Genomic DNA, 26,707 nt, shown 5'->3' with positions numbered 1-26,707 from the left:
AAACAAACGGAAATGCTTGTACAGAGAGAACTAGAAAAAAGAAACAAGAAAAATGTAGTTATTCTTACCACCACTGCTCAGATACACTTTTATAGAGCTGTACACATCAGCTTGGGAGAAATCAGCTGCAGAAAAATTGAAGTTGTCCCCCAGGATAGACACCCTGCTCACAAACACATACGTACAGGAGATTTCTTTACTATATGACCTCAGTTTTTTTTCGCCACCAGACATGTGGCAGTGTTTATGATGAAAACCCTGTTTAATGAAACATCCAATAAAGAACTTACAGTTTCCTGTATGACAGACAAGAGGCACCACTGAGCTGGGTGGAGCTGATGAGCTGAGAACTGAGGTAGGGCAGGTAGTGAACCAGTATAACATTAAACCACTGTTCTACATCAGCCTGAGTTGAGGCACTGAGAGCACGAGGCCACACACACTCCAATGTTTGGCTGGCCAGAACTGAGGACAAAACAGGCTCCTGTAGAGAGAAACAGTGATTACTCTATCAGCCATTCCTGGCAGAATAAAGGCAAGTAGTCTACATGGACAAAAATCTAGGTGAAATAAAAACTGGCCTACCATCTCCAGGTACTGATTGGTCCTACTGTAGTTGTCAAGTAGTGTGCAGAGCTCGGAACCATTAACAACTGTGTTCGGTCTGTTCAGGAACTCACTAAGTTCTTCTGGAGAGATGGAGCTCAAGAGCTAGAAAACACAGAAGGAAGACAAAGCATTAACTACAGATAGTGATGTGCTTAACTCATTGGCTTTCCTACAGTGAGCGAAGCACTGAAGCAATTGGTGTTATAGAGCAAACACACCTCTGTCTGTCGGTCATCTGGGATAAGAGACAGGAAGTCTATTAGGTCAGGGAATCCAAAACTGAGGAACAACTGTTTCAGGAACATGTAAAAGCTTCCACCACCATAGCAACTCAGGCCTGTGAAGCAACAGAGGACACTGATGTAAAAGGTCTGTGGTGAATTCAGATTGAGCATCTAGGACACTCCTGACTTACCCGAACCCTAACATTATCAGCCTGAAATCACATCTTCTTATCACTGCCTACCTAGTAGCCTGAAACAGCAAATAAACACACAAACCTTGGCTGGACTGGTACTTGAGATAGTCTTGTATGTAATTGAAAACAGTGTTGGACTGTGTTGCAGAGAGGTCACTGTACACATTATCAAGTCCGTTCACTCTGTAAATACAGCAAAAGTGGGAAACAAATTCAAATTCTAAAAAGTAACAAAATAATCATTTGCTGTGTTTGTGTTATGAAGAGATGCTCACATCTCTCTGTAGGAGTCACAGCCGATGGTCATGGGGATGATCGACAGGGTGTTTGAACCAATACCAGGAAGTAAGATGGAAAGGTAATTCTGGAACCACAGGGCAAAGTCCTCTGGGCTGAAACGTTGGAAGTGAGGCACCAGATCTAAGAGCGTTATGTTCAGAATGGTGTCTGAAATTGCTGAAGGAATGCTAGTGAGGTTCATCTGCAATCACAAGGTATCATCCATCAATTAGTATGCACAGAATAATGTCTTTTTTGATAAAAAAAAACAAAAACAAAAAAAAACACAAGAAAATAATTTGTGATCTGGTCTTTAGGCAACAGAGATGCTCACTTGTATTGCAGTCTGGCTGAAGTTTGTGAAGAACATGCCAAGTTGATTGAGATCAAAAGATGCGATCATACTGCTAAACACCTCTCTAATCACTAAGTCATTTCCCAACACTCCTGTATCCGCCTGCAGGATGAACTGAGCCTTCTGCTCAATGGACAGTAAACCAAACACTGCAACCTGCAGGAGAAAAAAAACATTCATATCACATTATGTTTACACCAGGTCTTCAAGTAAAACAAATGGACACTGCTTGCAGCAGCTGTCTGTTCTCTTCATCAAAACCCAGAAACCAACTGTTACTACTACAGTCAGCTGCAACTCCACAAGAAACATAAAGTTGGTGCAATTGGGATGTTACTCACACTAGAGAAATTTGCATTTAAAATTTTCAGCTCTGTCAAGGTGGCATAATTGAAGAAACTGCCAAGGTTCGTTAAAAGCCAGTCATTGCTGCCTGAAGTTGTGGAAACACAGCCAGGATCTAGATGGAACCAAGATCATTAGTTCAACTAATTACACCATTCTAAATTGGCCCTGTTTAGTTTTATTCAGACAAAAGAATCACCCTTAATTCAAGCAGGTGAAAACTAATTCAAAAATGTCAGTTGTCTGTATTACAACAACTAAAAGGGGAGTACTTACCTGGTGAGCCATCTTTTGAGAGGAAAGGAAAGATGAATGAAGAAAAGACCAGCTGCTTCTGTTTCTCTGTCATGAGTGATTCTTGACTACTGAGAGCTTTCACACTATGTTTGGTGAGAACAGATTGGATATTCTCATCAATTATTTCCTCATGTCCTATATAACACATCTGAAGTTCAGAAATTTCATTGTCCATACTTACACAATTTGGTAGGTCTCACAGCTGAATTTTGTGAAACTGAGGCTGGATAGAAAGTCTGTGGACACTGATGAAAACAATGGTCTGAGCCTCATCTGGAACCACTCGCTGATGAAAGTGGCATTCATCAACTGTGCTGCAGTGAAGTCCTTGATTATCACCTCCCAGATAGCATCAAGTATATGTGGGTCAGTCTGAATGCTCTTATCGGTCTACATGACAGAGTGAAAGATTACATACTTCAATGCATATTTCCACAAAACATTTTTTATACTACAACACCTGTCAGTATGATGGCAAGTTTATTCATTCATTTCATTGACTGCAAATTCAATTTTTTTTTTTACCACCACTGGGTCCCAACTCCCTATGTAATACTCCCTTAATCCTAGAATCGGGTGTGGCAGAATGAGCCAAGCAACAGTGAGAATCTGGACTACTGGAGACTCAAACACAATGAAAACAGGGATTAGTTTAGCTCAAACCCACTGGTCTCGGTGCCCCAAAATTGTTCTGCCGATCCCGATGGTTGCAACCTGTTCTTCTGCCAGTGCACCCTCATGCTCCTCTCCCAACCACAAGCATATCCGACTGACCGAACAATGATTGAATATGTAATCCTCCACCTCTCTGGCAAAGCCATTAATTGAGCAACAGACATCCGAGAGTTCCAATGCGCTTGCTGCCCCAGCTATTCGTCATTTTGAAAGGAGGTCAGGTGCCGGTTTGCCCACCGTAGGGTTCAAACAAACTCCCCTGCCTTGGAGTTCCACTGGGGTTGTTGCCCAGCCTCAGTTTCCTGCTGGGAGCATTGCTCCACCTCTGTTTCTGCTAAAGAGGCTGCCCAGCCTTTGTGCCCCTCTGAGAGTGCCAAACAGTCCTAGAGAGAGTGCCAGAGAGGGTGTCTCACCACTCCTGAGCTCCGCAAAGGAGCCTTTGCTCCAAAGACCTGCATAGCGTCCCATAGAGAGCACTCTTCTGTTCCTAATTCTCACAGAGAGTGCCAGAGAAAGTGACATTTGCGATGCCCTCTAAATCCCCTTCTCCGAAAGGTGCTGCTCTGCCCCCGAGTCCTGCAGATGTCGCCACTGGACCACTACACCCTATTCCCTGCTCCCTATTCCATTGTCCCTATCTGTGTCCTAAATGTTTTGCACCTGTTCCTTGTTAGTCCTCAGTGTATTTAAGTTACCCCTTCAGCTTTTGTTCTTGTTGGTTTATTAACATGTCGTTTCAGGTTGTGCCATGTCGTGAGGTCCGCATGCTGTTATGTTCCTGTGCCCTGATGCTTTTGTTTTGCTGTTATGTACCGGTTTTCTATTTCAAGTCCAATGTTGTTTCTTGAGCCATATGTGACTTTACATTCCAAAGTTTTCTGTTCTTGGGTTTAATGACTTAAGTTAATAAAGAACTGTGAACTTGTCAATTCCGACAGTGTCCCTGCATGTGAGTTCTAACACCTCCCTGAGCGACTTGGATTCGAGACCCAGGGGTGACAAGCAACAATCAAATTTGCATACCATGCTTGAAAACCTTTGCAATGCGTCACCCAAAAAGCCAGCAAAATTTTGGAAGAACAACTTCCAAGCATCTTTAGAGTATTTCAGGCTGCTTGGCAGTTTGCATGTGAGCAGAGTGAACAGATCCTCGGATGACAATACAGCAACCTTAAAAGGCAACAAACAAAGGTTTCTGTGGTCAACTCATTTTCTGCATAACATTAGCAAAGCTGGAAACAGATATTTGATTCACGGAATACTTACCGGTGAACAGGCATAGTCAGAAATGCTAAAGTTACATAGTACTGTAGAGACATTTCCGGATGCAAATTCACTATCAAGTCGGTCACTATGTAGAAAAACAAGAAGAATGTTTTTATTTTTTTCAAAACAAATTCTGTAAAGTTGAGTCCTTTTTCATTTCATAAATAAAACTCACCTGTTTACACCATAACAAGGGTTGCGGTTGATGATGCTAAGATTCAGTGTGTCCAGATCAGTTTGGTTCTGTTGTGACACCCAGGACTGAACTGCTGAGGAGTACTCAAACAGTTTCAGATCAGCAATGTTTATACCCATTAGACCTCTCACTGTGCTCACATTCAGGGTCTGGCAAACAAAAAAGTACTTGTTATCTATTTTATCTTCAGTTTTCAATTTTTCACTACATTTAATTCAAACATTCAATATTTCAGCAACAAATTCTCTGGTTAATATTTTCTTCTTTATACCTTGAAAACAGCAGGGTTCAGACTAATGAATACAGTGATGTCCATGTTAATGTCCTGAGTGGATAAAAATTCGATATCCTCCACTGGAGCACCACCTACAAACACACAAACAAACACACACACACACACACACACACACACACACACACCTCAACATGTTCATATGTACAATTAACTTAAATTCAGACACAATTCAGACTTTTTAAAAACATGTATTTTTTAGTCTTCCTGTATGCATGAATGTTTGTTTTACCCAGGTAAGGTATCATGAGCTGGTAGTATATTGTGGCACTTCTGTGAAAGTTGCTAAATGAATACTTGATAATGATGTACAGAGTAGATTTCTGTTCAAAGGAACATGAGGACAGATCTGGAGACAGGAACATCCTGCAAAGAGAACAAAAATTTATATTAAAATTCAGATCATTCTTCATCTCTTTATTTTGTTTGTCCATGTTTGTGTATGTATGTGAGCAGGGACTTACATTAAACTCTCAGGAGTGATATTTTCCAGTATACTGATGTCTAATGTACAGATGTAGGAACCAATGACATTTATTTCAGCACTTCCCAGAGAGTGATCACCCATGCTCAGATACCTCATAATTACTGCTTTTCCCTTAAAAAAATAATACACAAGCGTTTTTGTAGCAAGCACAACAGTATCTGAGAAATACAAAATGTCAGCTAGTATGCTTGCAGTATAAACTTTCTTTCGGCTTCTCCCGTTAGGGGTCGCCACAGCGGATTATCCTTATTCATGAACCGCATGTTTGATTTGGCACATGTTTTTACGCTGGATGCCCTTCCTATTGCAACCCTCCCCATTTATCTACTAAGAGTGCACTGGCTTGTGCAACCCATTACTGGGGTTAGTTCCCTGACCGTATAACTAGTTAAAAACATTTATGAAATAATTCAGTTTTAAATTAACACTAGACCTGAAGCTCTGCCTGCTTTCTAAAAAATACCTTCATATACATTTCCACCTCTATTGTCAGTGATAACATTTTCATCATCATCGTTGTGTACATCATTTGTAAGAAATAAAAACATTTTTGCATTTTTTGTAAATTCTAGTCTCTCTAAAGGGGATTGAACATGCTCTTTGAGTGCAAAAGTGTTTTATCTGCAACTATGTCATGATATCTAATCAATGAAGGATCACAGATACTTTCTCTCACCCTCACTAAATCATCCCAGATGAGCTCTATCTCTCTCTCATTCTCTCTCTCTCTCTCTCTCTCTCTCTCTCTCTCTCTCTCTCTCTCTCTCTCTCTCTCTCTCTCTCTCTCTCTATCACACATGCACAAACAACCTTTTATTACCTTTTCTGGTTCCCAGTATCCATCATTGGAATCCATCAAAGAGGACAGTGTGTCAATCATAGTAATGTTCCACTTGCTAATGTCATCAATTGTGGCCAAACGAGAAGTTGAACCCAGTAGTTGCAGCACATGGTCACCAAGGCCTGATGGGAAAATCTACGTATACACACACGAAATCAACAATTTATAATCAAATCAAAACAAATCTTGTGTGGGGAAATTCAGCATACACACAAAGACAGACTTCTAATTTACAACCCAAAAACAAACCCTATTTGACAGTGGGACACCATGCAAGAATCATATTTATACACAAACTGGAAATATTTTCAGAATTCTATGACTAAAAAGCTGAGACAACTTTTTCTTTCCTGCTGTGTTATACAGTCCAGTATTTAGTGTCTCTGACCTGGTTTAACTTGTTAAGAATGACCGCCTGGAGGCTGGTGTCCACCACTTTCTCAGTGATAGCTGCCAGGTTTTCCTGCAAGACGGTGATGTCCAGATACAGATCAAACTGGATGGCATTAAAACCGAAAGGAAAAGCTCCATCTGCAATTGTTGTTCCTGTTATGTTGCTCACTGTAAGACACACAACAGAGGAATTGAGTGAAGCACACAATCTCAATATGTGTAATACGCTGTACCTCGATGTGTTTTGCCCTGTAGTATACGGTTACCTGTAGTACTTTCTGAGTTGCATTCTGTAAAGAATGTCCTAAGCTTTATCAGTGGGATCTTCTGCTCCCTCAGGACTGAAAATAATTTCCTTTTGACATTCTTCAACAATGCACAAACAGGGACAAAATGTAATCAGTCCAGAAAGTTTAAAGTTGGGTTTATAAATCACAAACACAATGGTGAAACGGTTTACATACAAAGCCAATTGTGTCACAGAGGCCTGATTTGAAATAGACAACCAGGATGCCAAGTTGTTCCACGGTCTGCTCATTCCATGTTGAGGGATTACTGATTCATGATAAACAATGTCAGAGGTCAAAAAAATATCAAATGCAATCTATAGACACACACCATTTCCATTTGTTTTATGTCCTTTTAAAACCAATGATAAAATCATTTTCTACAACATAGATGAAAGATGTGCACAAATGCACTTGAAGCTATGACTCACCCATAAGCAGTGTTTCCACTGAGGAGCAGTGACTGTACAGCGGTGACCTGAGAATCAGAAAGATCTCCACAGTTCTTCAGTTTCTCCAAAATGAAAGGGTCAGAGTTCTGGATGTAGGAGGAGTCCAGTGTACAGGCCATATTTCCCAGAACCTCCACCTGATCCCTGGTCAGACTCACACCAGATATACCCTACAACATCACAACCCATGAAGAAAAGTCACACAGAATCTATAAGAATGGGGGGGGGGGGGTGTCTTGTGTGGATTCCACTGTTTAGTGTCTATTGTTTAAGCCTGAACATGTTCATATTTTCACTTGTTTTCAACAATGGAATTGCATAAGAGATGAATTGATTATAATTTGATGGCTGATTTGCAGATTTAAGAGCTAATATTGAATGTGTTGGTCTATGAATATTTTACTATGTGTGTATTACCAGGCAGTCCTTTGCATTGTTGAACAGTATGGTTGTTTTGTCAAGGACAGGAGAAAGAACTGAGAAATCTGCTCTGCCAAGGGCACGGAAATATGATTGGCAGTTCACATTCTGTATTGTCTCGTAGCTACAACACACACACACACACACACACACACACACACACACACACACACACACACACACACACACACACACACACACACACACAGCCAGCATATGACCTTTTTTTCTTGATATCATATACTTGAATACAGTATTTTCTGTATGTGAATATGTTCCACACCTGTAGTACAGAAGCATATCAGAGGGGACATTCATAAAGCTTTCGACTTGATCTTCTTTCACATAGTTGTACATGCAGGTCAGCTGAAACACAGAATGTGTTGTGTGATTGTGTGTTTTCTCATTTACCAGTAAAGGTTTGGGTCTACCTGCTGTCTCTGATTCATTCTGTGTGCAGAATGTGATTGAATATCAGAGTGTATGTACCTGAGCCTCTGTCAGGACGACCTTGTCTCTGCCTGCACGTGGTCTACAGGCTTTGACTAGATCTTTGGCTTTCTTCTGTGGGAGAGTTGAGCTACAAGAGAATCCCTGCAGTACTGATGCTGACAGACTGCAGGGAGAAACACACCCACAGTCACAAATAGACATACACAGTGATGGGTGTATTCACAGAACAGATCTTTACATTAGCTATATTAGATAGACTGTGTGTGTGTGTGTGTGTGTGTGTGTGTGTGTGTGTGTGTGTGTGTGTGTGTGTGTGTGTGTTTTCCTAACTCACTCTTCTGGATTAGTACAGGCACTGGCCACTGCACCGAAGAACATCATAGCCTGGTAAAAATGAAAAAAAGTCTTAACATTTTTTGATGAGTTTTATAGCCTGACATCCAAACAAGTCAGGAAATCAGATTAGGGGAACTGCTGCTATTACAGTCGAGGCATGAGACTTTAGTTTTTCAGTGTAACAAAGTGGGTGGGTTTAAGTACCTGTTCATGACTCCAGCTCTTGTTATTGATGAGTGAAACTTCCACAGAGCTCAGAGATGTCAGTAGAACAAGTGGAATATACATCACTAGTGCATCCGGAACATTTTGTATGACAGAGGTTTGGTCTACAGAGATTACCTGGAACAACGTGTTAGAGCGGACTTCAACAAAGCAACTGCATGTTACTGCACTTTTATAGGAGAAGGTAATAAAGATATGTTTGTGTGTGTGTGTGTGTGTGTGTGTGTGTGTGTGTGTGTGTGTGTGTGTGTGTGTGTGTGTGTGTGTGTGTGTGTGTAAAACAAAGTAAATACCTTTTGGACAAATGTCTGTTGTAGAATAACTGGGGCTGATAGAATATTAGCAATGAATGTTGGATTCTGAGATAAAGACAGAAGCTCAGAAGATGGGATGATGGATATGGCTGTAGAAGGAACACCACCAATAAGTGTTCCCAATGATACCAGAGAGGAGGCACTGTTGATCTGTGAGAGTAAAACAATCATATCCTTAACTTGAAAACATTTCTGATTCTGAATTTTAGAACTTGTGCAATAAGAAAGAAATTAAATTACAGACCTTTTGGTAACATGGTATAGTTAGTAAATGTATAAACATAAATAGAATATTGACATGGTGATTGTGATCAAAAATGGCAAGCTTTCACTTTCTGTAACATAGAGCAACATTCCTGACAAATGGGCAGTGTACGCTTACATTAAAGCCTGAACTAATGATGCTCTGGATGAGGGCATTCACTTGGCCCTGGTCCCAGCCACTGATGATACCGAGTGTTGACAGAGCACCGCTTATCACATTGGGAGGGGCGGAGTTTATCTGGCCCACAGTCAAGCCCACACACTGGCTTCCCAATGTTTGGATGGTGGCTGCAGATATATCAGGGAACTTTGCTACCAGCACCGCTGTTACCTGAAAGGAGAAGAAGGTTAGAGGTGACTGGCACTACTACACAAGAAGTGATTAGTGAACACACAAGTCTTATTGATTGATTACCTCTGGATTTATTTCTGTGCAGAAGATGTTGATGCTAGTCAGGATTGTCTGAATGTCTGCATCTCCAAGAAAAACAAACATGGAGGCAGGACTTTGACACAGCAGCTCAGCAGGCAATCTATAAAAACACAAACAACCTTTTAGAATGCATACACAGATATTTGCACGTATATATGGTCTTTTACATGTGGGATTTGAATCTATAAAGGGTTGGATAAATAAATGAAATAAACAAATTTAAATTTTGTTCAATGTTGAGGTTTGAGTGGTACCCGAGAGGGCTGAAGTCAGGATTCTGGATGTACAACTGTGTTGTATAATACTCCAAGACACTGGCTGAAATTCCTGGGTTGTTGAACAACTGAAGGTTTTCAGAGTTCTCCAGGAACACACTTGACTAAAAGACACAATAAAACACACATTATCACAGCACTACAAACTGTGTACATTGTGTGATGTAGTTAACAGAAATATGTTTGAATGACTAATATAGATAATTGCAGGTGTGTGTGTGTGTGTGTGTGTGTGTGTGTGTGTGTGTGTGTGTGTGTGTGCGCACTACCATGCTTCCTGATAGAAATGATTGTAGATCACTGAGGGTGATGAAGGTGACGAAGAATCCAATGTTGTCTGCAAACCAGGCAGTGGAGTTCAGAAAAGGATCTGAGGAGTTATAGCAGCGGAGGCTGGCATCTGCAAAATACACAATCACATGTTGAGACACACATGTAGTGCACACACAAACAAACGGAAATGCTTGTACAGAGAGAACTAGAAAAAAGAAACAAGAAAAATGTAGTTATTCTTACCACCACTGCTCAGATACACTTTTATAGAGCTGTACACATCAGCTTGGGAGAAATCAGCTGCAGAAAAATTGAAGTTGTCCCCCAGGATAGACACCCTGCTCACAAACACATACGTACAGGAGATTTCTTTACTATATGACCTCAGTTTTTTTTCGCCACCAGACATGTGGCAGTGTTTATGATGAAAACCCTGTTTAATGAAACATCCAATAAAGAACTTACAGTTTCCTGTATGACAGACAAGAGGCACCACTGAGCTGGGTGGAGCTGATGAGCTGAGAACTGAGGTAGGGCAGGTAGTGAACCAGTATAACATTAAACCACTGTTCTACATCAGCCTGAGTTGAGGCACTGAGAGCACGAGGCCACACACACTCCAATGTTTGGCTGGCCAGAACTGAGGACAAAACAGGCTCCTGTAGAGAGAAACAGTGATTACTCTATCAGCCATTCCTGGCAGAATAAAGGCAAGTAGTCTACATGGACAAAAATCTAGGTGAAATAAAAACTGGCCTACCATCTCCAGGTACTGATTGGTCCTACTGTAGTTGTCAAGTAGTGTGCAGAGCTCGGAACCATTAACAACTGTGTTCGGTCTGTTCAGGAACTCACTAAGTTCTTCTGGAGAGATGGAGCTCAAGAGCTAGAAAACACAGAAGGAAGACAAAGCATTAACTACAGATAGTGATGTGCTTAACTCATTGGCTTTCCTACAGTGAGCGAAGCACTGAAGCAATTGGTGTTATAGAGCAAACACACCTCTGTCTGTCGGTCATCTGGGATAAGAGACAGGAAGTCTATTAGGTCAGGGAATCCAAAACTGAGGAACAACTGTTTCAGGAACATGTAAAAGCTTCCACCACCATAGCAACTCAGGCCTGTGAAGCAACAGAGGACACTGATGTAAAAGGTCTGTGGTGAATTCAGATTGAGCATCTAGGACACTCCTGACTTACCCGAACCCTAACATTATCAGCCTGAAATCACATCTTCTTATCACTGCCTACCTAGTAGCCTGAAACAGCAAATAAACACACAAACCTTGGCTGGACTGGTACTTGAGATAGTCTTGTATGTAATTGAAAACAGTGTTGGACTGTGTTGCAGAGAGGTCACTGTACACATTATCAAGTCCGTTCACTCTGTAAATACAGCAAAAGTGGGAAACAAATTCAAATTCTAAAAAGTAACAAAATAATCATTTGCTGTGTTTGTGTTATGAAGAGATGCTCACATCTCTCTGTAGGAGTCACAGCCGATGGTCATGGGGATGATCGACAGGGTGTTTGAACCAATACCAGGAAGTAAGATGGAAAGGTAATTCTGGAACCACAGGGCAAAGTCCTCTGGGCTGAAACGTTGGAAGTGAGGCACCAGATCTAAGAGCGTTATGTTCAGAATGGTGTCTGAAATTGCTGAAGGAATGCTAGTGAGGTTCATCTGCAATCACAAGGTATCATCCATCAATTAGTATGCACAGAATAATGTCTTTTTTGATAAAAAAAAACAAAAACAAAAAAAAACACAAGAAAATAATTTGTGATCTGGTCTTTAGGCAACAGAGATGCTCACTTGTATTGCAGTCTGGCTGAAGTTTGTGAAGAACATGCCAAGTTGATTGAGATCAAAAGATGCGATCATACTGCTAAACACCTCTCTAATCACTAAGTCATTTCCCAACACTCCTGTATCCGCCTGCAGGATGAACTGAGCCTTCTGCTCAATGGACAGTAAACCAAACACTGCAACCTGCAGGAGAAAAAAAACATTCATATCACATTATGTTTACACCAGGTCTTCAAGTAAAACAAATGGACACTGCTTGCAGCAGCTGTCTGTTCTCTTCATCAAAACCCAGAAACCAACTGTTACTACTACAGTCAGCTGCAACTCCACAAGAAACATAAAGTTGGTGCAATTGGGATGTTACTCACACTAGAGAAATTTGCATTTAAAATTTTCAGCTCTGTCAAGGTGGCATAATTGAAGAAACTGCCAAGGTTCGTTAAAAGCCAGTCATTGCTGCCTGAAGTTGTGGAAACACAGCCAGGATCTAGATGGAACCAAGATCATTAGTTCAACTAATTACACCATTCTAAATTGGCCCTGTTTAGTTTTATTCAGACAAAAGAATCACCCTTAATTCAAGCAGGTGAAAACTAATTCAAAAATGTCAGTTGTCTGTATTACAACAACTAAAAGGGGAGTACTTACCTGGTGAGCCATCTTTTGAGAGGAAAGGAAAGATGAATGAAGAAAAGACCAGCTGCTTCTGTTTCTCTGTCATGAGTGATTCTTGACTACTGAGAGCTTTCACACTATGTTTGGTGAGAACAGATTGGATATTCTCATCAATTATTTCCTCATGTCCTATATAACACATCTGAAGTTCAGAAATTTCATTGTCCATACTTACACAATTTGGTAGGTCTCACAGCTGAATTTTGTGAAACTGAGGCTGGATAGAAAGTCTGTGGACACTGATGAAAACAATGGTCTGAGCCTCATCTGGAACCACTCGCTGATGAAAGTGGCATTCATCAACTGTGCTGCAGTGAAGTCCTTGATTATCACCTCCCAGATAGCATCAAGTATATGTGGGTCAGTCTGAATGCTCTTATCGGTCTACATGACAGAGTGAAAGATTACATACTTCAATGCATATTTCCACAAAACATTTTTTATACTACAACACCTGTCAGTATGATGGCAAGTTTATTCATTCATTTCATTGACTGCAAATTCAATTTTTTTTTTTACCACCACTGGGTCCCAACTCCCTATGTAATACTCCCTTAATCCTAGAATCGGGTGTGGCAGAATGAGCCAAGCAACAGTGAGAATCTGGACTACTGGAGACTCAAACACAATGAAAACAGGGATTAGTTTAGCTCAAACCCACTGGTCTCGGTGCCCCAAAATTGTTCTGCCGATCCCGATGGTTGCAACCTGTTCTTCTGCCAGTGCACCCTCATGCTCCTCTCCCAACCACAAGCATATCCGACTGACCGAACAATGATTGAATATGTAATCCTCCACCTCTCTGGCAAAGCCATTAATTGAGCAACAGACATCCGAGAGTTCCAATGCGCTTGCTGCCCCAGCTATTCGTCATTTTGAAAGGAGGTCAGGTGCCGGTTTGCCCACCGTAGGGTTCAAACAAACTCCCCTGCCTTGGAGTTCCACTGGGGTTGTTGCCCAGCCTCAGTTTCCTGCTGGGAGCATTGCTCCACCTCTGTTTCTGCTAAAGAGGCTGCCCAGCCTTTGTGCCCCTCTGAGAGTGCCAAACAGTCCTAGAGAGAGTGCCAGAGAGGGTGTCTCACCACTCCTGAGCTCCGCAAAGGAGCCTTTGCTCCAAAGACCTGCATAGCGTCCCATAGAGAGCACTCTTCTGTTCCTAATTCTCACAGAGAGTGCCAGAGAAAGTGACATTTGCGATGCCCTCTAAATCCCCTTCTCCGAAAGGTGCTGCTCTGCCCCCGAGTCCTGCAGATGTCGCCACTGGACCACTACACCCTATTCCCTGCTCCCTATTCCATTGTCCCTATCTGTGTCCTAAATGTTTTGCACCTGTTCCTTGTTAGTCCTCAGTGTATTTAAGTTACCCCTTCAGCTTTTGTTCTTGTTGGTTTATTAACATGTCGTTTCAGGTTGTGCCATGTCGTGAGGTCCGCATGCTGTTATGTTCCTGTGCCCTGATGCTTTTGTTTTGCTGTTATGTACCGGTTTTCTATTTCAAGTCCAATGTTGTTTCTTGAGCCATATGTGACTTTACATTCCAAAGTTTTCTGTTCTTGGGTTTAATGACTTAAGTTAATAAAGAACTGTGAACTTGTCAATTCCGACAGTGTCCCTGCATGTGAGTTCTAACACCTCCCTGAGCGACTTGGATTCGAGACCCAGGGGTGACAAGCAACAATCAAATTTGCATACCATGCTTGAAAACCTTTGCAATGCGTCACCCAAAAAGCCAGCAAAATTTTGGAAGAACAACTTCCAAGCATCTTTAGAGTATTTCAGGCTGCTTGGCAGTTTGCATGTGAGCAGAGTGAACAGATCCTCGGATGACAATACAGCAACCTTAAAAGGCAACAAACAAAGGTTTCTGTGGTCAACTCATTTTCTGCATAACATTAGCAAAGCTGGAAACAGATATTTGATTCACGGAATACTTACCGGTGAACAGGCATAGTCAGAAATGCTAAAGTTACATAGTACTGTAGAGACATTTCCGGATGCAAATTCACTATCAAGTCGGTCACTATGTAGAAAAACAAGAAGAATGTTTTTATTTTTTTCAAAACAAATTCTGTAAAGTTGAGTCCTTTTTCATTTCATAAATAAAACTCACCTGTTTACACCATAACAAGGGTTGCGGTTGATGATGCTAAGATTCAGTGTGTCCAGATCAGTTTGGTTCTGTTGTGACACCCAGGACTGAACTGCTGAGGAGTACTCAAACAGTTTCAGATCAGCAATGTTTATACCCATTAGACCTCTCACTGTGCTCACATTCAGGGTCTGGCAAACAAAAAAGTACTTGTTATCTATTTTATCTTCAGTTTTCAATTTTTCACTACATAACAAATTCTCTGGTTAATATTTTCTTCTTTATACCTTGAAAACAGCAGGGTTCAGACTAATGAATACAGTGATGTCCATGTTAATGTCCTGAGTGGATAAAAATTCGATATCCTCCACTGGAGCACCACCTACAAACACACAAACAACACACACACACACACACACACACACACACACACACACCTCAACATGTTCATATGTACAATTAACTTAAATTCAGACACAATTCAGACTTTTTAAAAACATGTATTTTTTAGTCTTCCTGTATGCATGAATGTTTGTTTTACCCAGGTAAGGTATCATGAGCTGGTAGTATATTGTGGCACTTCTGTGAAAGTTGCTAAATGAATACTTGATAATGATGTACAGAGTAGATTTCTGTTCAAAGGAACATGAGGACAGATCTGGAGACAGGAACATCCTGCAAAGAGAACAAAAATTTATATTAAAATTCAGATCATTCTTCATCTCTTTATTTTGTTTGTCCATGTTTGTGTATGTATGTGAGCAGGGACTTACATTAAACTCTCAGGAGTGATATTTTCCAGTATACTGATGTCTAATGTACAGATGTAGGAACCAATGACATTTATTTCAGCACTTCCCAGAGAGTGATCACCCATGCTCAGATACCTCATAATTACTGCTTTTCCCTTAAAAAAATAATACACAAGCGTTTTTGTAGCAAGCACAACAGTATCTGAGAAATACAAAATGTCAGCTAGTATGCTTGCAGTATAAACTTTCTTTCGGCTTCTCCCGTTAGGGGTCGCCACAGCGGATTATCCTTATTCATGAACCGCATGTTTGATTTGGCACATGTTTTTACGCTGGATGCCCTTCCTATTGCAACCCTCCCCATTTATCTACTAAGAGTGCACTGGCTTGTGCAACCCATTACTGGGGTTAGTTCCCTGACCGTATAACTAGTTAAAAACATTTATGAAATAATTCAGTTTTAAATTAACACTAGACCTGAAGCTCTGCCTGCTTTCTAAAAAATACCTTCATATACATTTCCACCTCTATTGTCAGTGATAACATTTTCATCATCATCGTTGTGTACATCATTTGTAAGAAATAAAAACATTTTTGCATTTTTTGTAAATTCTAGTCTCTCTAAAGGGGATTGAACATGCTCTTTGACTGCAAAAGTGTTTTATCTGCAACTATGTCATGATATCTAATCAATGAAGGATCACAGATACTTTCTCTCACCCTCACTAAATCATCCCAGATGAGCTCTATCTCTCTCTCATTCTCATTCTCTCTCTCTCTCTCTCTCTCTCTCTCTCTCTCTCTCTCTCTCTCTCTCTCTCTATCACACATGCACAAACAACCTTTTATTACCTTTTCTGGTTCCCAGTATCCATCATTGGAATCCATCAAAGAGGACAGTGTGTCAATCATAGTAATGTTCCACTTGCTAATGTCATCAATTGTGGCCAAACGAGAAGTTGAACCCAGTAGTTGCAGCACATGGTCACCAAGGCCTGATGGGAAAATCTACGTATACACACACGAAATCAACAATTTATAATCAAATCAAAACAAATCTTGTGTGGGGAAATTCAGCATACACACAAAGACAGACTTCTAATTTACAACCCAAAAACAAACCCTATTTGACAGTGGGACACCATGCAAGAATCATATTTATACACAAACTGGAAATATTTTCAGAATTCTATGACTAAAAAGCTGAGACAACTTTTTCTTTCCTGCTGTGTTATACAGTCCAGTATTTAGTGTCTCTGACCTGGTTTAACTTGTTAAGAATGACCGCCTGGAGGCTGGTGTCCACCACTTTCTCAGTGATAGCTGCCAGGTTTTCCTGCAAGACGGTGATGTCCAGATACAGATCAAACTGGATGGCATTAAAACCGAAAGGAAAAGCTCCATCTGCAATTGTTGTTCCTGTTATGTTGCTCACTGTAAGACACACAACAGAGGAATTGAGTGAAGCACACAATCTCAATATGTGTAATACGCTGTACCTCGATGTGTTTTGCCCTGTAGTATACGGTTACCTGTAGTACTTTCTGAGTTGCATTCTGTAAAGAATGTCCTAAGCTTTATCAGTGGGATCTTCTGCTCCCTCAGGACTGAAAATAATTTCCTTTTGACATTCTTCAACAATGCACAAACAGGGACAAAATGTAATCAGTCCAGAAAGTTTAAAGTTGGGTTTATAAATCACAAACACAATGGTGAAACGGTTTACATACAAAGCCAATTGTGTCACAGAGGCCTGATTTGAAATAGACAACCAGGATGCCAAGTTGTTCCACGGTCTGCTCATTCCATGTTGAGGGATTACTGATTCATGATAAACAATGTCAGAGGTCAAAAAAATATCAAATGCAATCTATAGACACACACCATTTCCATTTGTTTTATGTCCTTTTAAAACCAATGATAAAATCATTTTCTACAACATAGATGAAAGATGTGCACAAATGCACTTGAAGCTATGACTCACCCATAAGCAGTGTTTCCACTGAGGAGCAGTGACTGTACAGCGGTGACCTGAGAATCAGAAAGATCTCCACAGTTCTTCAGTTTCTCCAAAATGAAAGGGTCAGAGTTCTGGATGTAGGAGGAGTCCAGTGTACAGGCCATATTTCCCAGAACCTCCACCTGATCCCTGGTCAGACTCACACCAGATATACCCTACAACATCACAACCCATGAAGAAAAGTCACACAGAATCTATAAGAATGGGGGGGGGGGGTGTCTTGTGTGGATTCCACTGTTTAGTGTCTATTGTTTAAGCCTGAACATGTTCATATTTTCACTTGTTTTCAACAATGGAATTGCATAAGAGATGAATTGATTATAATTTGATGGCTGATTTGCAGATTTAAGAGCTAATATTGAATGTGTTGGTCTATGAATATTTTACTATGTGTGTATTACCAGGCAGTCCTTTGCATTGTTGAACAGTATGGTTGTTTTGTCAAGGACAGGAGAAAGAACTGAGAAATCTGCTCTGCCAAGGGCACGGAAATATGATTGGCAGTTCACATTCTGTATTGTCTCGTAGCTACAACACACACACACACACACACACACACACACACACACACACACACACACACACACACACACAGCCAGCATATGACCTTTTTTTCTTGATATCATATACTTGAATACAGTATTTTCTGTATGTGAATATGTTCCACACCTGTAGTACAGAAGCATATCAGAGGGGACATTCATAAAGCTTTCGACTTGATCTTCTTTCACATAGTTGTACATGCAGGTCAGCTGAAACACAGAATGTGTTGTGTGATTGTGTGTTTTCTCATTTACCAGTAAAGGTTTGGGTCTACCTGCTGTCTCTGATTCATTCTGTGTGCAGAATGTGATTGAATATCAGAGTGTATGTACCTGAGCCTCTGTCAGGACGACCTTGTCTCTGCCTGCACGTGGTCTACAGGCTTTGACTAGATCTTTGGCTTTCTTCTGTGGGAGAGTTGAGCTACAAGAGAATCCCTGCAGTACTGATGCTGACAGACTGCAGGGAGAAACACACCCACAGTCACAAATAGACATACACAGTGATGGGTGTATTCACAGAACAGATCTTTACATTAGCTATATTAGATAGACTGTGTGTGTGTGTGTGTGTGTGTGTGTGTGTGTGTGTGTGTGTGTGTGTGTGTGTGTGTGTGTGTGTGTGTGTGTGTGTGTTTTCCTAACTCACTCTTCTGGATTAGTACAGGCACTGGCCACTGCACCGAAGAACATCATAGCCTGGTAAAAATGAAAAAAAGTCTTAACATTTTTTGATGAGTTTTATAGCCTGACATCCAAACAAGTCAGGAAATCAGATTAGGGGAACTGCTGCTATTACAGTCGAGGCATGAGACTTTAGTTTTTCAGTGTAACAAAGTGGGTGGGTTTAAGTACCTGTTCATGACTCCAGCTCTTGTTATTGATGAGTGAAACTTCCACAGAGCTCAGAGATGTCAGTAGAACAAGTGGAATATACATCACTAGTGCATCCGGAACATTTTGTATGACAGAGGTTTGGTCTACAGAGATTACCTGGAACAACGTGTTAGAGCGGACTTCAACAAAGCAACTGCATGTTACTGCACTTTTATAGGAGAAGGTAATAAAGATATGTTTGTGTGTGTGTGTGTGTGTGTGTGTGTGTGTGTGTGTGTGTGTGTGTGTGTGTAAAACAAAGTAAATACCTTTTGGACAAATGTCTGTTGTAGAATAACTGGGGCTGATAGAATATTAGCAATGAATGTTGGATTCTGAGATAAAGACAGAAGCTCAGAAGATGGGATGATGGATATGGCTGTAGAAGGAACACCACCAATAAGTGTTCCCAATGATACCAGAGAGGAGGCACTGTTGATCTGTGAGAGTAAAACAATCATATCCTTAACTTGAAAACATTTCTGATTCTGAATTTTAGAACTTGTGCAATAAGAAAGAAATTAAATTACAGACCTTTTGGTAACATGGTATAGTTAGTAAATGTATAAACATAAATAGAATATTGACATGGTGATTGTGATAAAAAATGGCAAGCTTTCACTTTCTGTAACATAGAGCAACATTCCTGACAAATGGGCAGTGTACGCTTACATTAAAGCCTGAACTAATGATGCTCTGGATGAGGGCATTCACTTGGCCCTGGTCCCAGCCACTGATGATACCGAGTGTTGACAGAGCACCGCTTATCACATTGGGAGGGGCGGAGTTTATCTGGCCCACAGTCAAGCCCACACACTGGCTTCCCAATGTTTGGATGGTGGCTGCAGATATATCAGGGAACTTTGCTACCAGCACCGCTGTTACCTGAAAGGAGAAGAAGGTTAGAGGTGACTGGCACTACTACACAAGAAGTGATTAGTGAACACACAAGTCTTATTGATTGATTACCTCTGGATTTATTTCTGTGCAGAAGATGTTGATGCTAGTCAGGATTGTCTGAATGTCTGCATCTCCAAGAAAAACAAACATGGAGGCAGGACTTTGACACAGCAGCTCAGCAGGCAATCTATAAAAACACAAACAACCTTTTAGAATGCATACACAGATATTTGCACGTATATATGGTCTTTTACATGTGGGATTTGAATCTATAAAGGGTTGGATAAATAAATGAAATAAACAAATTTAAATTTTGTTCAATGTTGAGGTTTGAGTGGTACCCGAGAGGGCTGAAGTCAGGATTCTGGATGTACAACTGTGTTGTATAATACTCCAAGACACTGGCTGAAATTCCTGGGTTGTTGAACAACTGAAGGTTTTCAGAGTTCTCCAGGAACACACTTGACTAAAAGACACAATAAAACACACATTATCACAGCACTACAAACTGTGTACATTGTGTGATGTAGTTAACAGAAATATGTTTGAATGACTAATGTAGATAATTGCAGGTGTGTGTGTGTGTGTGTGTGTGTGTGTGTGTGTGTGTGTGTGTGTGTGTGCACTACCATGCTTCCTGATAGAAATGATTGTAGATCACTGAGGGTGATGAAGGTGACGAAGAATCCAATGTTGTCTGCAAACCAGGCAGTGGAGTTCAGAAAAGGATCTGAGGAGTTATAGCAGCGGGGGCTGGCATCTGCAAAATACACAATCACATGTTGAGACACACATGTAGTGCACACACAAACAAACGGAAATGCTTGTACAGAGAGAACTAGAAAAAAGAAACAAGAAAAATGTAGTTATTCTTACCACCACTGCTCAGATACACTTTTATAGAGCTGTACACATCAGCTTGGGAGAAATCAGCTGCAGAAAAATTGAAGTTGTCCCCCAGGATAGACACCCTGCTCACAAACACATACGTACAGGAGATTTCTTTACTATATGACCTCAGTTTTTTTTCGCCACCAGACATGTGGCAGTGTTTATGATGAAAACCCTGTTTAATGAAACATCCAATAAAGAACTTACAGTTTCCTGTATGACAGACAAGAGGCACCACTGAGCTGGGTGGAGCTGATGAGCTGAGAACTGAGGTAGGGCAGGTAGTGAACCAGTATAACATTAAACCACTGTTCTACATCAGCCTGAGTTGAGGCACTGAGAGCACGAGGCCACACACACTCCAATGTTTGGCTGGCCAGAACTGAGGACAAAACAGGCTCCTGTAGAGAGAAACAGTGATTACTCTATCAGCCATTCCTGGCAGAATAAAGGCAAGTAGTCTACATGGACAAAAATCTAGGTGAAATAAAAACTGGCCTACCATCTCCAGGTACTGATTGGTCCTACTGTAGTTGTCAAGTAGTGTGCAGAGCTCGGAACCATTAACAACTGTGTTCGGTCTGTTCAGGAACTCACTAAGTTCTTCTGGAGAGATGGAGCTCAAGAGCTAGAAAACACAGAAGGAAGACAAAGCATTAACTACAGATAGTGATGTGCTTAACTCATTGGCTTTCCTACAGTGAGCGAAGCACTGAAGCAATTGGTGTTATAGAGCAAACACACCTCTGTCTGTCGGTCATCTGGGATAAGAGACAGGAAGTCTATTAGGTCAGGGAATCCAAAACTGAGGAACAACTGTTTCAGGAACATGTAAAAGCTTCCACCACCATAGCAACTCAGGCCTGTGAAGCAACAGAGGACACTGATGTAAAAGGTCTGTGGTGAATTCAGATTGAGCATCTAGGACACTCCTGACTTACCCGAACCCTAACATTATCAGCCTGAAATCACATCTTCTTATCACTGCCTACCTAGTAGCCTGAAACAGCAAATAAACACACAAACCTTGGCTGGACTGGTACTTGAGATAGTCTTGTATGTAATTGAAAACAGTGTTGGACTGTGTTGCAGAGAGGTCACTGTACACATTATCAAGTCCGTTCACTCTGTAAATACAGCAAAAGTGGGAAACAAATTCAAATTCTAAAAAGTAACAAAATAATCATTTGCTGTGTTTGTGTTATGAAGAGATGCTCACATCTCTCTGTAGGAGTCACAGCCGATGGTCATGGGGATGATCGACAGGGTGTTTGAACCAATACCAGGAAGTAAGATGGAAAGGTAATTCTGGAACCACAGGGCAAAGTCCTCTGGGCTGAAACGTTGGAAGTGAGGCACCAGATCTAAGAGCGTTATGTTCAGAATGGTGTCTGAAATTGCTGAAGGAATGCTAGTGAGGTTCATCTGCAATCACAAGGTATCATCCATCAATTAGTATGCACAGAATAATGTCTTTTTTGATAAAAAAAAACAAAAACAAAAAAAAACACAAGAAAATAATTTGTGATCTGGTCTTTAGGCAACAGAGATGCTCACTTGTATTGCAGTCTGGCTGAAGTTTGTGAAGAACATGCCAAGTTGATTGAGATCAAAAGATGCGATCATACTGCTAAACACCTCTCTAATCACTAAGTCATTTCCCAACACTCCTGTATCCGCCTGCAGGATGAACTGAGCCTTCTGCTCAATGGACAGTAAACCAAACACTGCAACCTGCAGGAGAAAAAAAACATTCATATCACATTATGTTTACACCAGGTCTTCAAGTAAAACAAATGGACACTGCTTGCAGCAGCTGTCTGTTCTCTTCATCAAAACCCAGAAACCAACTGTTACTACTACAGTCAGCTGCAACTCCACAAGAAACATAAAGTTGGTGCAATTGGGATGTTACTCACACTAGAGAAATTTGCATTTAAAATTTTCAGCTCTGTCAAGGTGGCATAATTGAAGAAACTGCCAAGGTTCGTTAAAAGCCAGTCATTGCTGCCTGAAGTTGTGGAAACACAGCCAGGATCTAGATGGAACCAAGATCATTAGTTCAACTAATTACACCATTCTAAATTGGCCCTGTTTAGTTTTATTCAGACAAAAGAATCACCCTTAATTCAAGCAGGTGAAAACTAATTCAAAAATGTCAGTTGTCTGTATTACAACAACTAAAAGGGGAGTACTTACCTGGTGAGCCATCTTTTGAGAGGAAAGGAAAGATGAATGAAGAAAAGACCAGCTGCTTCTGTTTCTCTGTCATGAGTGATTCTTGACTACTGAGAGCTTTCACACTATGTTTGGTGAGAACAGATTGGATATTCTCATCAATTATTTCCTCATGTCCTATATAACACATCTGAAGTTCAGAAATTTCATTGTCCATACTTACACAATTTGGTAGGTCTCACAGCTGAATTTTGTGAAACTGAGGCTGGATAGAAAGTCTGTGGACACTGATGAAAACAATGGTCTGAGCCTCATCTGGAACCACTCGCTGATGAAAGTGGCATTCATCAACTGTGCTGCAGTGAAGTCCTTGATTATCACCTCCCAGATAGCATCAAGTATATGTGGGTCAGTCTGAATGCTCTTATCGGTCTACATGACAGAGTGAAAGATTACATACTTCAATGCATATTTCCACAAAACATTTTTTATACTACAACACCTGTCAGTATGATGGCAAGTTTATTCATTCATTTCATTGACTGCAAATTCAATTTTTTTTTTTACCACCACTGGGTCCCAACTCCCTATGTAATACTCCCTTAATCCTAGAATCGGGTGTGGCAGAATGAGCCAAGCAACAGTGAGAATCTGGACTACTGGAGACTCAAACACAATGAAAACAGGGATTAGTTTAGCTCAAACCCACTGGTCTCGGTGCCCCAAAATTGTTCTGCCGATCCCGATGGTTGCAACCTGTTCTTCTGCCAGTGCACCCTCATGCTCCTCTCCCAACCACAAGCATATCCGACTGACCGAACAATGATTGAATATGTAATCCTCCACCTCTCTGGCAAAGCCATTAATTGAGCAACAGACATCCGAGAGTTCCAATGCGCTTGCTGCCCCAGCTATTCGTCATTTTGAAAGGAGGTCAGGTGCCGGTTTGCCCACCGTAGGGTTCAAACAAACTCCCCTGCCTTGGAGTTCCACTGGGGTTGTTGCCCAGCCTCAGTTTCCTGCTGGGAGCATTGCTCCACCTCTGTTTCTGCTAAAGAGGCTGCCCAGCCTTTGTGCCCCTCTGAGAGTGCCAAACAGTCCTAGAGAGAGTGCCAGAGAGGGTGTCTCACCACTCCTGAGCTCCGCAAAGGAGCCTTTGCTCCAAAGACCTGCATAGCGTCCCATAGAGAGCACTCTTCTGTTCCTAATTCTCACAGAGAGTGCCAGAGAAAGTGACATTTGCGATGCCCTCTAAATCCCCTTCTCCGAAAGGTGCTGCTCTGCCCCCGAGTCCTGCAGATGTCGCCACTGGACCACTACACCCTATTCCCTGCTCCCTATTCCATTGTCCCTATCTGTGTCCTAAATGTTTTGCACCTGTTCCTTGTTAGTCCTCAGTGTATTTAAGTTACCCCTTCAGCTTTTGTTCTTGTTGGTTTATTAACATGTCGTTTCAGGTTGTGCCATGTCGTGAGGTCCGCATGCTGTTATGTTCCTGTGCCCTGATGCTTTTGTTTTGCTGTTATGTACCGGTTTTCTATTTCAAGTCCAATGTTGTTTCTTGAGCCATATGTGACTTTACATTCCAAAGTTTTCTGTTCTTGGGTTTAATGACTTAAGTTAATAAAGAACTGTGAACTTGTCAATTCCGACAGTGTCCCTGCATGTGAGTTCTAACACCTCCCTGAGCGACTTGGATTCGAGACCCAGGGGTGACAAGCAACAATCAAATTTGCATACCATGCTTGAAAACCTTTGCAATGCGTCACCCAAAAAGCCAGCAAAATTTTGGAAGAACAACTTCCAAGCATCTTTAGAGTATTTCAGGCTGCTTGGCAGTTTGCATGTGAGCAGAGTGAACAGATCCTCGGATGACAATACAGCAACCTTAAAAGGCAACAAACAAAGGTTTCTGTGGTCAACTCATTTTCTGCATAACATTAGCAAAGCTGGAAACAGATATTTGATTCACGGAATACTTACCGGTGAACAGGCATAGTCAGAAATGCTAAAGTTACATAGTACTGTAGAGACATTTCCGGATGCAAATTCACTATCAAGTCGGTCACTATGTAGAAAAACAAGAAGAATGTTTTTATTTTTTTCAAAACAAATTCTGTAAAGTTGAGTCCTTTTTCATTTCATAAATAAAACTCACCTGTTTACACCATAACAAGGGTTGCGGTTGATGATGCTAAGATTCAGTGTGTCCAGATCAGTTTGGTTCTGTTGTGACACCCAGGACTGAACTGCTGAGGAGTACTCAAACAGTTTCAGATCAGCAATGTTTATACCCATTAGACCTCTCACTGTGCTCACATTCAGGGTCTGGCAAACAAAAAAGTACTTGTTATCTATTTTATCTTCAGTTTTCAATTTTTCACTACATTTAATTCAAACATTCAATATTTCAGCAACAAATTCTCTGGTTAATATTTTCTTCTTTATACCTTGAAAACAGCAGGGTTCAGACTAATGAATACAGTGATGTCCATGTTAATGTCCTGAGTGGATAAAAATTCGATATCCTCCACTGGAGCACCACCTACAAACACACAAACAACACACACACACACACACACACACACACACACACACACACCTCAACATGTTCATATGTACAATTAACTTAAATTCAGACACAATTCAGACTTTTTAAAAACATGTATTTTTTAGTCTTCCTGTATGCATGAATGTTTGTTTTACCCAGGTAAGGTATCATGAGCTGGTAGTATATTGTGGCACTTCTGTGAAAGTTGCTAAATGAATACTTGATAATGATGTACAGAGTAGATTTCTGTTCAAAGGAACATGAGGACAGATCTGGAGACAGGAACATCCTGCAAAGAGAACAAAAATTTATATTAAAATTCAGATCATTCTTCATCTCTTTATTTTGTTTGTCCATGTTTGTGTATGTATGTGAGCAGGGACTTACATTAAACTCTCAGGAGTGATATTTTCCAGTATACTGATGTCTAATGTACAGATGTAGGAACCAATGACATTTATTTCAGCACTTCCCAGAGAGTGATCACCCATGCTCAGATACCTCATAATTACTGCTTTTCCCTTAAAAAAATAATACACAAGCGTTTTTGTAGCAAGCACAACAGTATCTGAGAAATACAAAATGTCAGCTAGTATGCTTGCAGTATAAACTTTCTTTCGGCTTCTCCCGTTAGGGGTCGCCACAGCGGATTATCCTTATTCATGAACCGCATGTTTGATTTGGCACATGTTTTTACGCTGGATGCCCTTCCTATTGCAACCCTCCCCATTTATCTACTAAGAGTGCACTGGCTTGTGCAACCCATTACTGGGGTTAGTTCCCTGACCGTATAACTAGTTAAAAACATTTATGAAATAATTCAGTTTTAAATTAACACTAGACCTGAAGCTCTGCCTGCTTTCTAAAAAATACCTTCATATACATTTCCACCTCTATTGTCAGTGATAACATTTTCATCATCATCGTTGTGTACATCATTTGTAAGAAATAAAAACATTTTTGCATTTTTTGTAAATTCTAGTCTCTCTAAAGGGGATTGAACATGCTCTTTGACTGCAAAAGTGTTTTATCTGCAACTATGTCATGATATCTAATCAATGAAGGATCACAGATACTTTCTCTCACCCTCACTAAATCATCCCAGATGAGCTCTATCTCTCTCTCATTCTCTCTCTCTCTCTCTCTCTCTCTCTCTCTCTCTCTCTCTCTCTCTCTCTCTCTCTCTCTCTCTATCACACATGCACAAACAACCTTTTATTACCTTTTCTGGTTCCCAGT

General features: G+C 40.9%; 1 protein-coding gene across 1 annotated transcript in view; it reads right to left on the bottom strand.

The window, feature by feature from the left end:
- Window positions 1-26,704, bottom strand: part of LOC310737433 (uncharacterized protein) — a 107,542-nt gene extending 80,838 nt beyond the window's left edge. Inside the window, exons 1-79 of the mRNA XM_083561761.1 lie at window positions 26,691-26,704; window positions 25,856-25,989; window positions 25,624-25,757; window positions 25,368-25,462; window positions 25,076-25,245; window positions 24,901-24,985; window positions 24,658-24,804; window positions 23,141-23,349; window positions 22,939-23,042; window positions 22,659-22,777; window positions 22,297-22,473; window positions 21,959-22,164; window positions 21,766-21,866; window positions 21,484-21,602; window positions 21,242-21,367; window positions 20,947-21,140; window positions 20,725-20,819; window positions 20,478-20,608; window positions 20,190-20,314; window positions 19,918-20,035; window positions 19,621-19,833; window positions 19,218-19,388; window positions 18,928-19,065; window positions 18,722-18,771; window positions 18,406-18,532; window positions 18,200-18,282; window positions 17,932-18,058; window positions 17,495-17,685; window positions 17,241-17,331; window positions 17,043-17,142; window positions 16,772-16,944; window positions 16,363-16,518; window positions 15,532-15,665; window positions 15,300-15,433; window positions 15,046-15,140; window positions 14,780-14,949; window positions 14,605-14,689; window positions 14,362-14,508; window positions 12,845-13,053; window positions 12,643-12,746; window positions 12,363-12,481; window positions 12,001-12,177; window positions 11,663-11,868; window positions 11,470-11,570; window positions 11,188-11,306; window positions 10,946-11,071; window positions 10,651-10,844; window positions 10,429-10,523; window positions 10,182-10,312; window positions 9,892-10,016; window positions 9,620-9,737; window positions 9,323-9,535; window positions 8,920-9,090; window positions 8,606-8,743; window positions 8,400-8,449; window positions 8,102-8,228; window positions 7,896-7,978; window positions 7,610-7,736; window positions 7,172-7,362; window positions 6,918-7,008; window positions 6,720-6,819; window positions 6,449-6,621; window positions 6,040-6,195; window positions 5,197-5,330; window positions 4,965-5,098; window positions 4,712-4,806; window positions 4,420-4,589; window positions 4,245-4,329; window positions 4,002-4,148; window positions 2,485-2,693; window positions 2,283-2,386; window positions 2,003-2,121; window positions 1,641-1,817; window positions 1,303-1,508; window positions 1,110-1,210; window positions 828-946; window positions 586-711; window positions 291-484; window positions 69-163 (exon numbers count right to left, since the gene is read on the bottom strand). Of these exons, the coding sequence (XP_083417887.1) occupies window positions 69-163; window positions 291-484; window positions 586-711; window positions 828-946; window positions 1,110-1,210; window positions 1,303-1,508; window positions 1,641-1,817; window positions 2,003-2,121; window positions 2,283-2,386; window positions 2,485-2,693; window positions 4,002-4,148; window positions 4,245-4,329; window positions 4,420-4,589; window positions 4,712-4,806; window positions 4,965-5,098; window positions 5,197-5,330; window positions 6,040-6,195; window positions 6,449-6,621; window positions 6,720-6,819; window positions 6,918-7,008; window positions 7,172-7,362; window positions 7,610-7,736; window positions 7,896-7,978; window positions 8,102-8,228; window positions 8,400-8,449; window positions 8,606-8,743; window positions 8,920-9,090; window positions 9,323-9,535; window positions 9,620-9,737; window positions 9,892-10,016; window positions 10,182-10,312; window positions 10,429-10,523; window positions 10,651-10,844; window positions 10,946-11,071; window positions 11,188-11,306; window positions 11,470-11,570; window positions 11,663-11,868; window positions 12,001-12,177; window positions 12,363-12,481; window positions 12,643-12,746; window positions 12,845-13,053; window positions 14,362-14,508; window positions 14,605-14,689; window positions 14,780-14,949; window positions 15,046-15,140; window positions 15,300-15,433; window positions 15,532-15,665; window positions 16,363-16,518; window positions 16,772-16,944; window positions 17,043-17,142; window positions 17,241-17,331; window positions 17,495-17,685; window positions 17,932-18,058; window positions 18,200-18,282; window positions 18,406-18,532; window positions 18,722-18,771; window positions 18,928-19,065; window positions 19,218-19,388; window positions 19,621-19,833; window positions 19,918-20,035; window positions 20,190-20,314; window positions 20,478-20,608; window positions 20,725-20,819; window positions 20,947-21,140; window positions 21,242-21,367; window positions 21,484-21,602; window positions 21,766-21,866; window positions 21,959-22,164; window positions 22,297-22,473; window positions 22,659-22,777; window positions 22,939-23,042; window positions 23,141-23,349; window positions 24,658-24,804; window positions 24,901-24,985; window positions 25,076-25,245; window positions 25,368-25,462; window positions 25,624-25,757; window positions 25,856-25,974 (10,618 nt within the window). The 5' untranslated portion in view covers window positions 25,975-25,989; window positions 26,691-26,704. The remainder of the gene's footprint in view (window positions 1-68; window positions 164-290; window positions 485-585; window positions 712-827; window positions 947-1,109; window positions 1,211-1,302; window positions 1,509-1,640; window positions 1,818-2,002; window positions 2,122-2,282; window positions 2,387-2,484; window positions 2,694-4,001; window positions 4,149-4,244; window positions 4,330-4,419; window positions 4,590-4,711; window positions 4,807-4,964; window positions 5,099-5,196; window positions 5,331-6,039; window positions 6,196-6,448; window positions 6,622-6,719; window positions 6,820-6,917; window positions 7,009-7,171; window positions 7,363-7,609; window positions 7,737-7,895; window positions 7,979-8,101; window positions 8,229-8,399; window positions 8,450-8,605; window positions 8,744-8,919; window positions 9,091-9,322; window positions 9,536-9,619; window positions 9,738-9,891; window positions 10,017-10,181; window positions 10,313-10,428; window positions 10,524-10,650; window positions 10,845-10,945; window positions 11,072-11,187; window positions 11,307-11,469; window positions 11,571-11,662; window positions 11,869-12,000; window positions 12,178-12,362; window positions 12,482-12,642; window positions 12,747-12,844; window positions 13,054-14,361; window positions 14,509-14,604; window positions 14,690-14,779; window positions 14,950-15,045; window positions 15,141-15,299; window positions 15,434-15,531; window positions 15,666-16,362; window positions 16,519-16,771; window positions 16,945-17,042; window positions 17,143-17,240; window positions 17,332-17,494; window positions 17,686-17,931; window positions 18,059-18,199; window positions 18,283-18,405; window positions 18,533-18,721; window positions 18,772-18,927; window positions 19,066-19,217; window positions 19,389-19,620; window positions 19,834-19,917; window positions 20,036-20,189; window positions 20,315-20,477; window positions 20,609-20,724; window positions 20,820-20,946; window positions 21,141-21,241; window positions 21,368-21,483; window positions 21,603-21,765; window positions 21,867-21,958; window positions 22,165-22,296; window positions 22,474-22,658; window positions 22,778-22,938; window positions 23,043-23,140; window positions 23,350-24,657; window positions 24,805-24,900; window positions 24,986-25,075; window positions 25,246-25,367; window positions 25,463-25,623; window positions 25,758-25,855; window positions 25,990-26,690) is intronic.
- Between the last annotated feature and the right edge of the window lie 3 nt (window positions 26,705-26,707).

This window comes from Silurus aristotelis (assembly GCF_946808225.1).
Source record: "Silurus aristotelis genome assembly, chromosome: 2".
Taxonomy (NCBI): domain Eukaryota; kingdom Metazoa; phylum Chordata; class Actinopteri; order Siluriformes; family Siluridae; genus Silurus; species Silurus aristotelis.
This window is presented reverse-complemented; position numbering and strand designations above follow the sequence as displayed.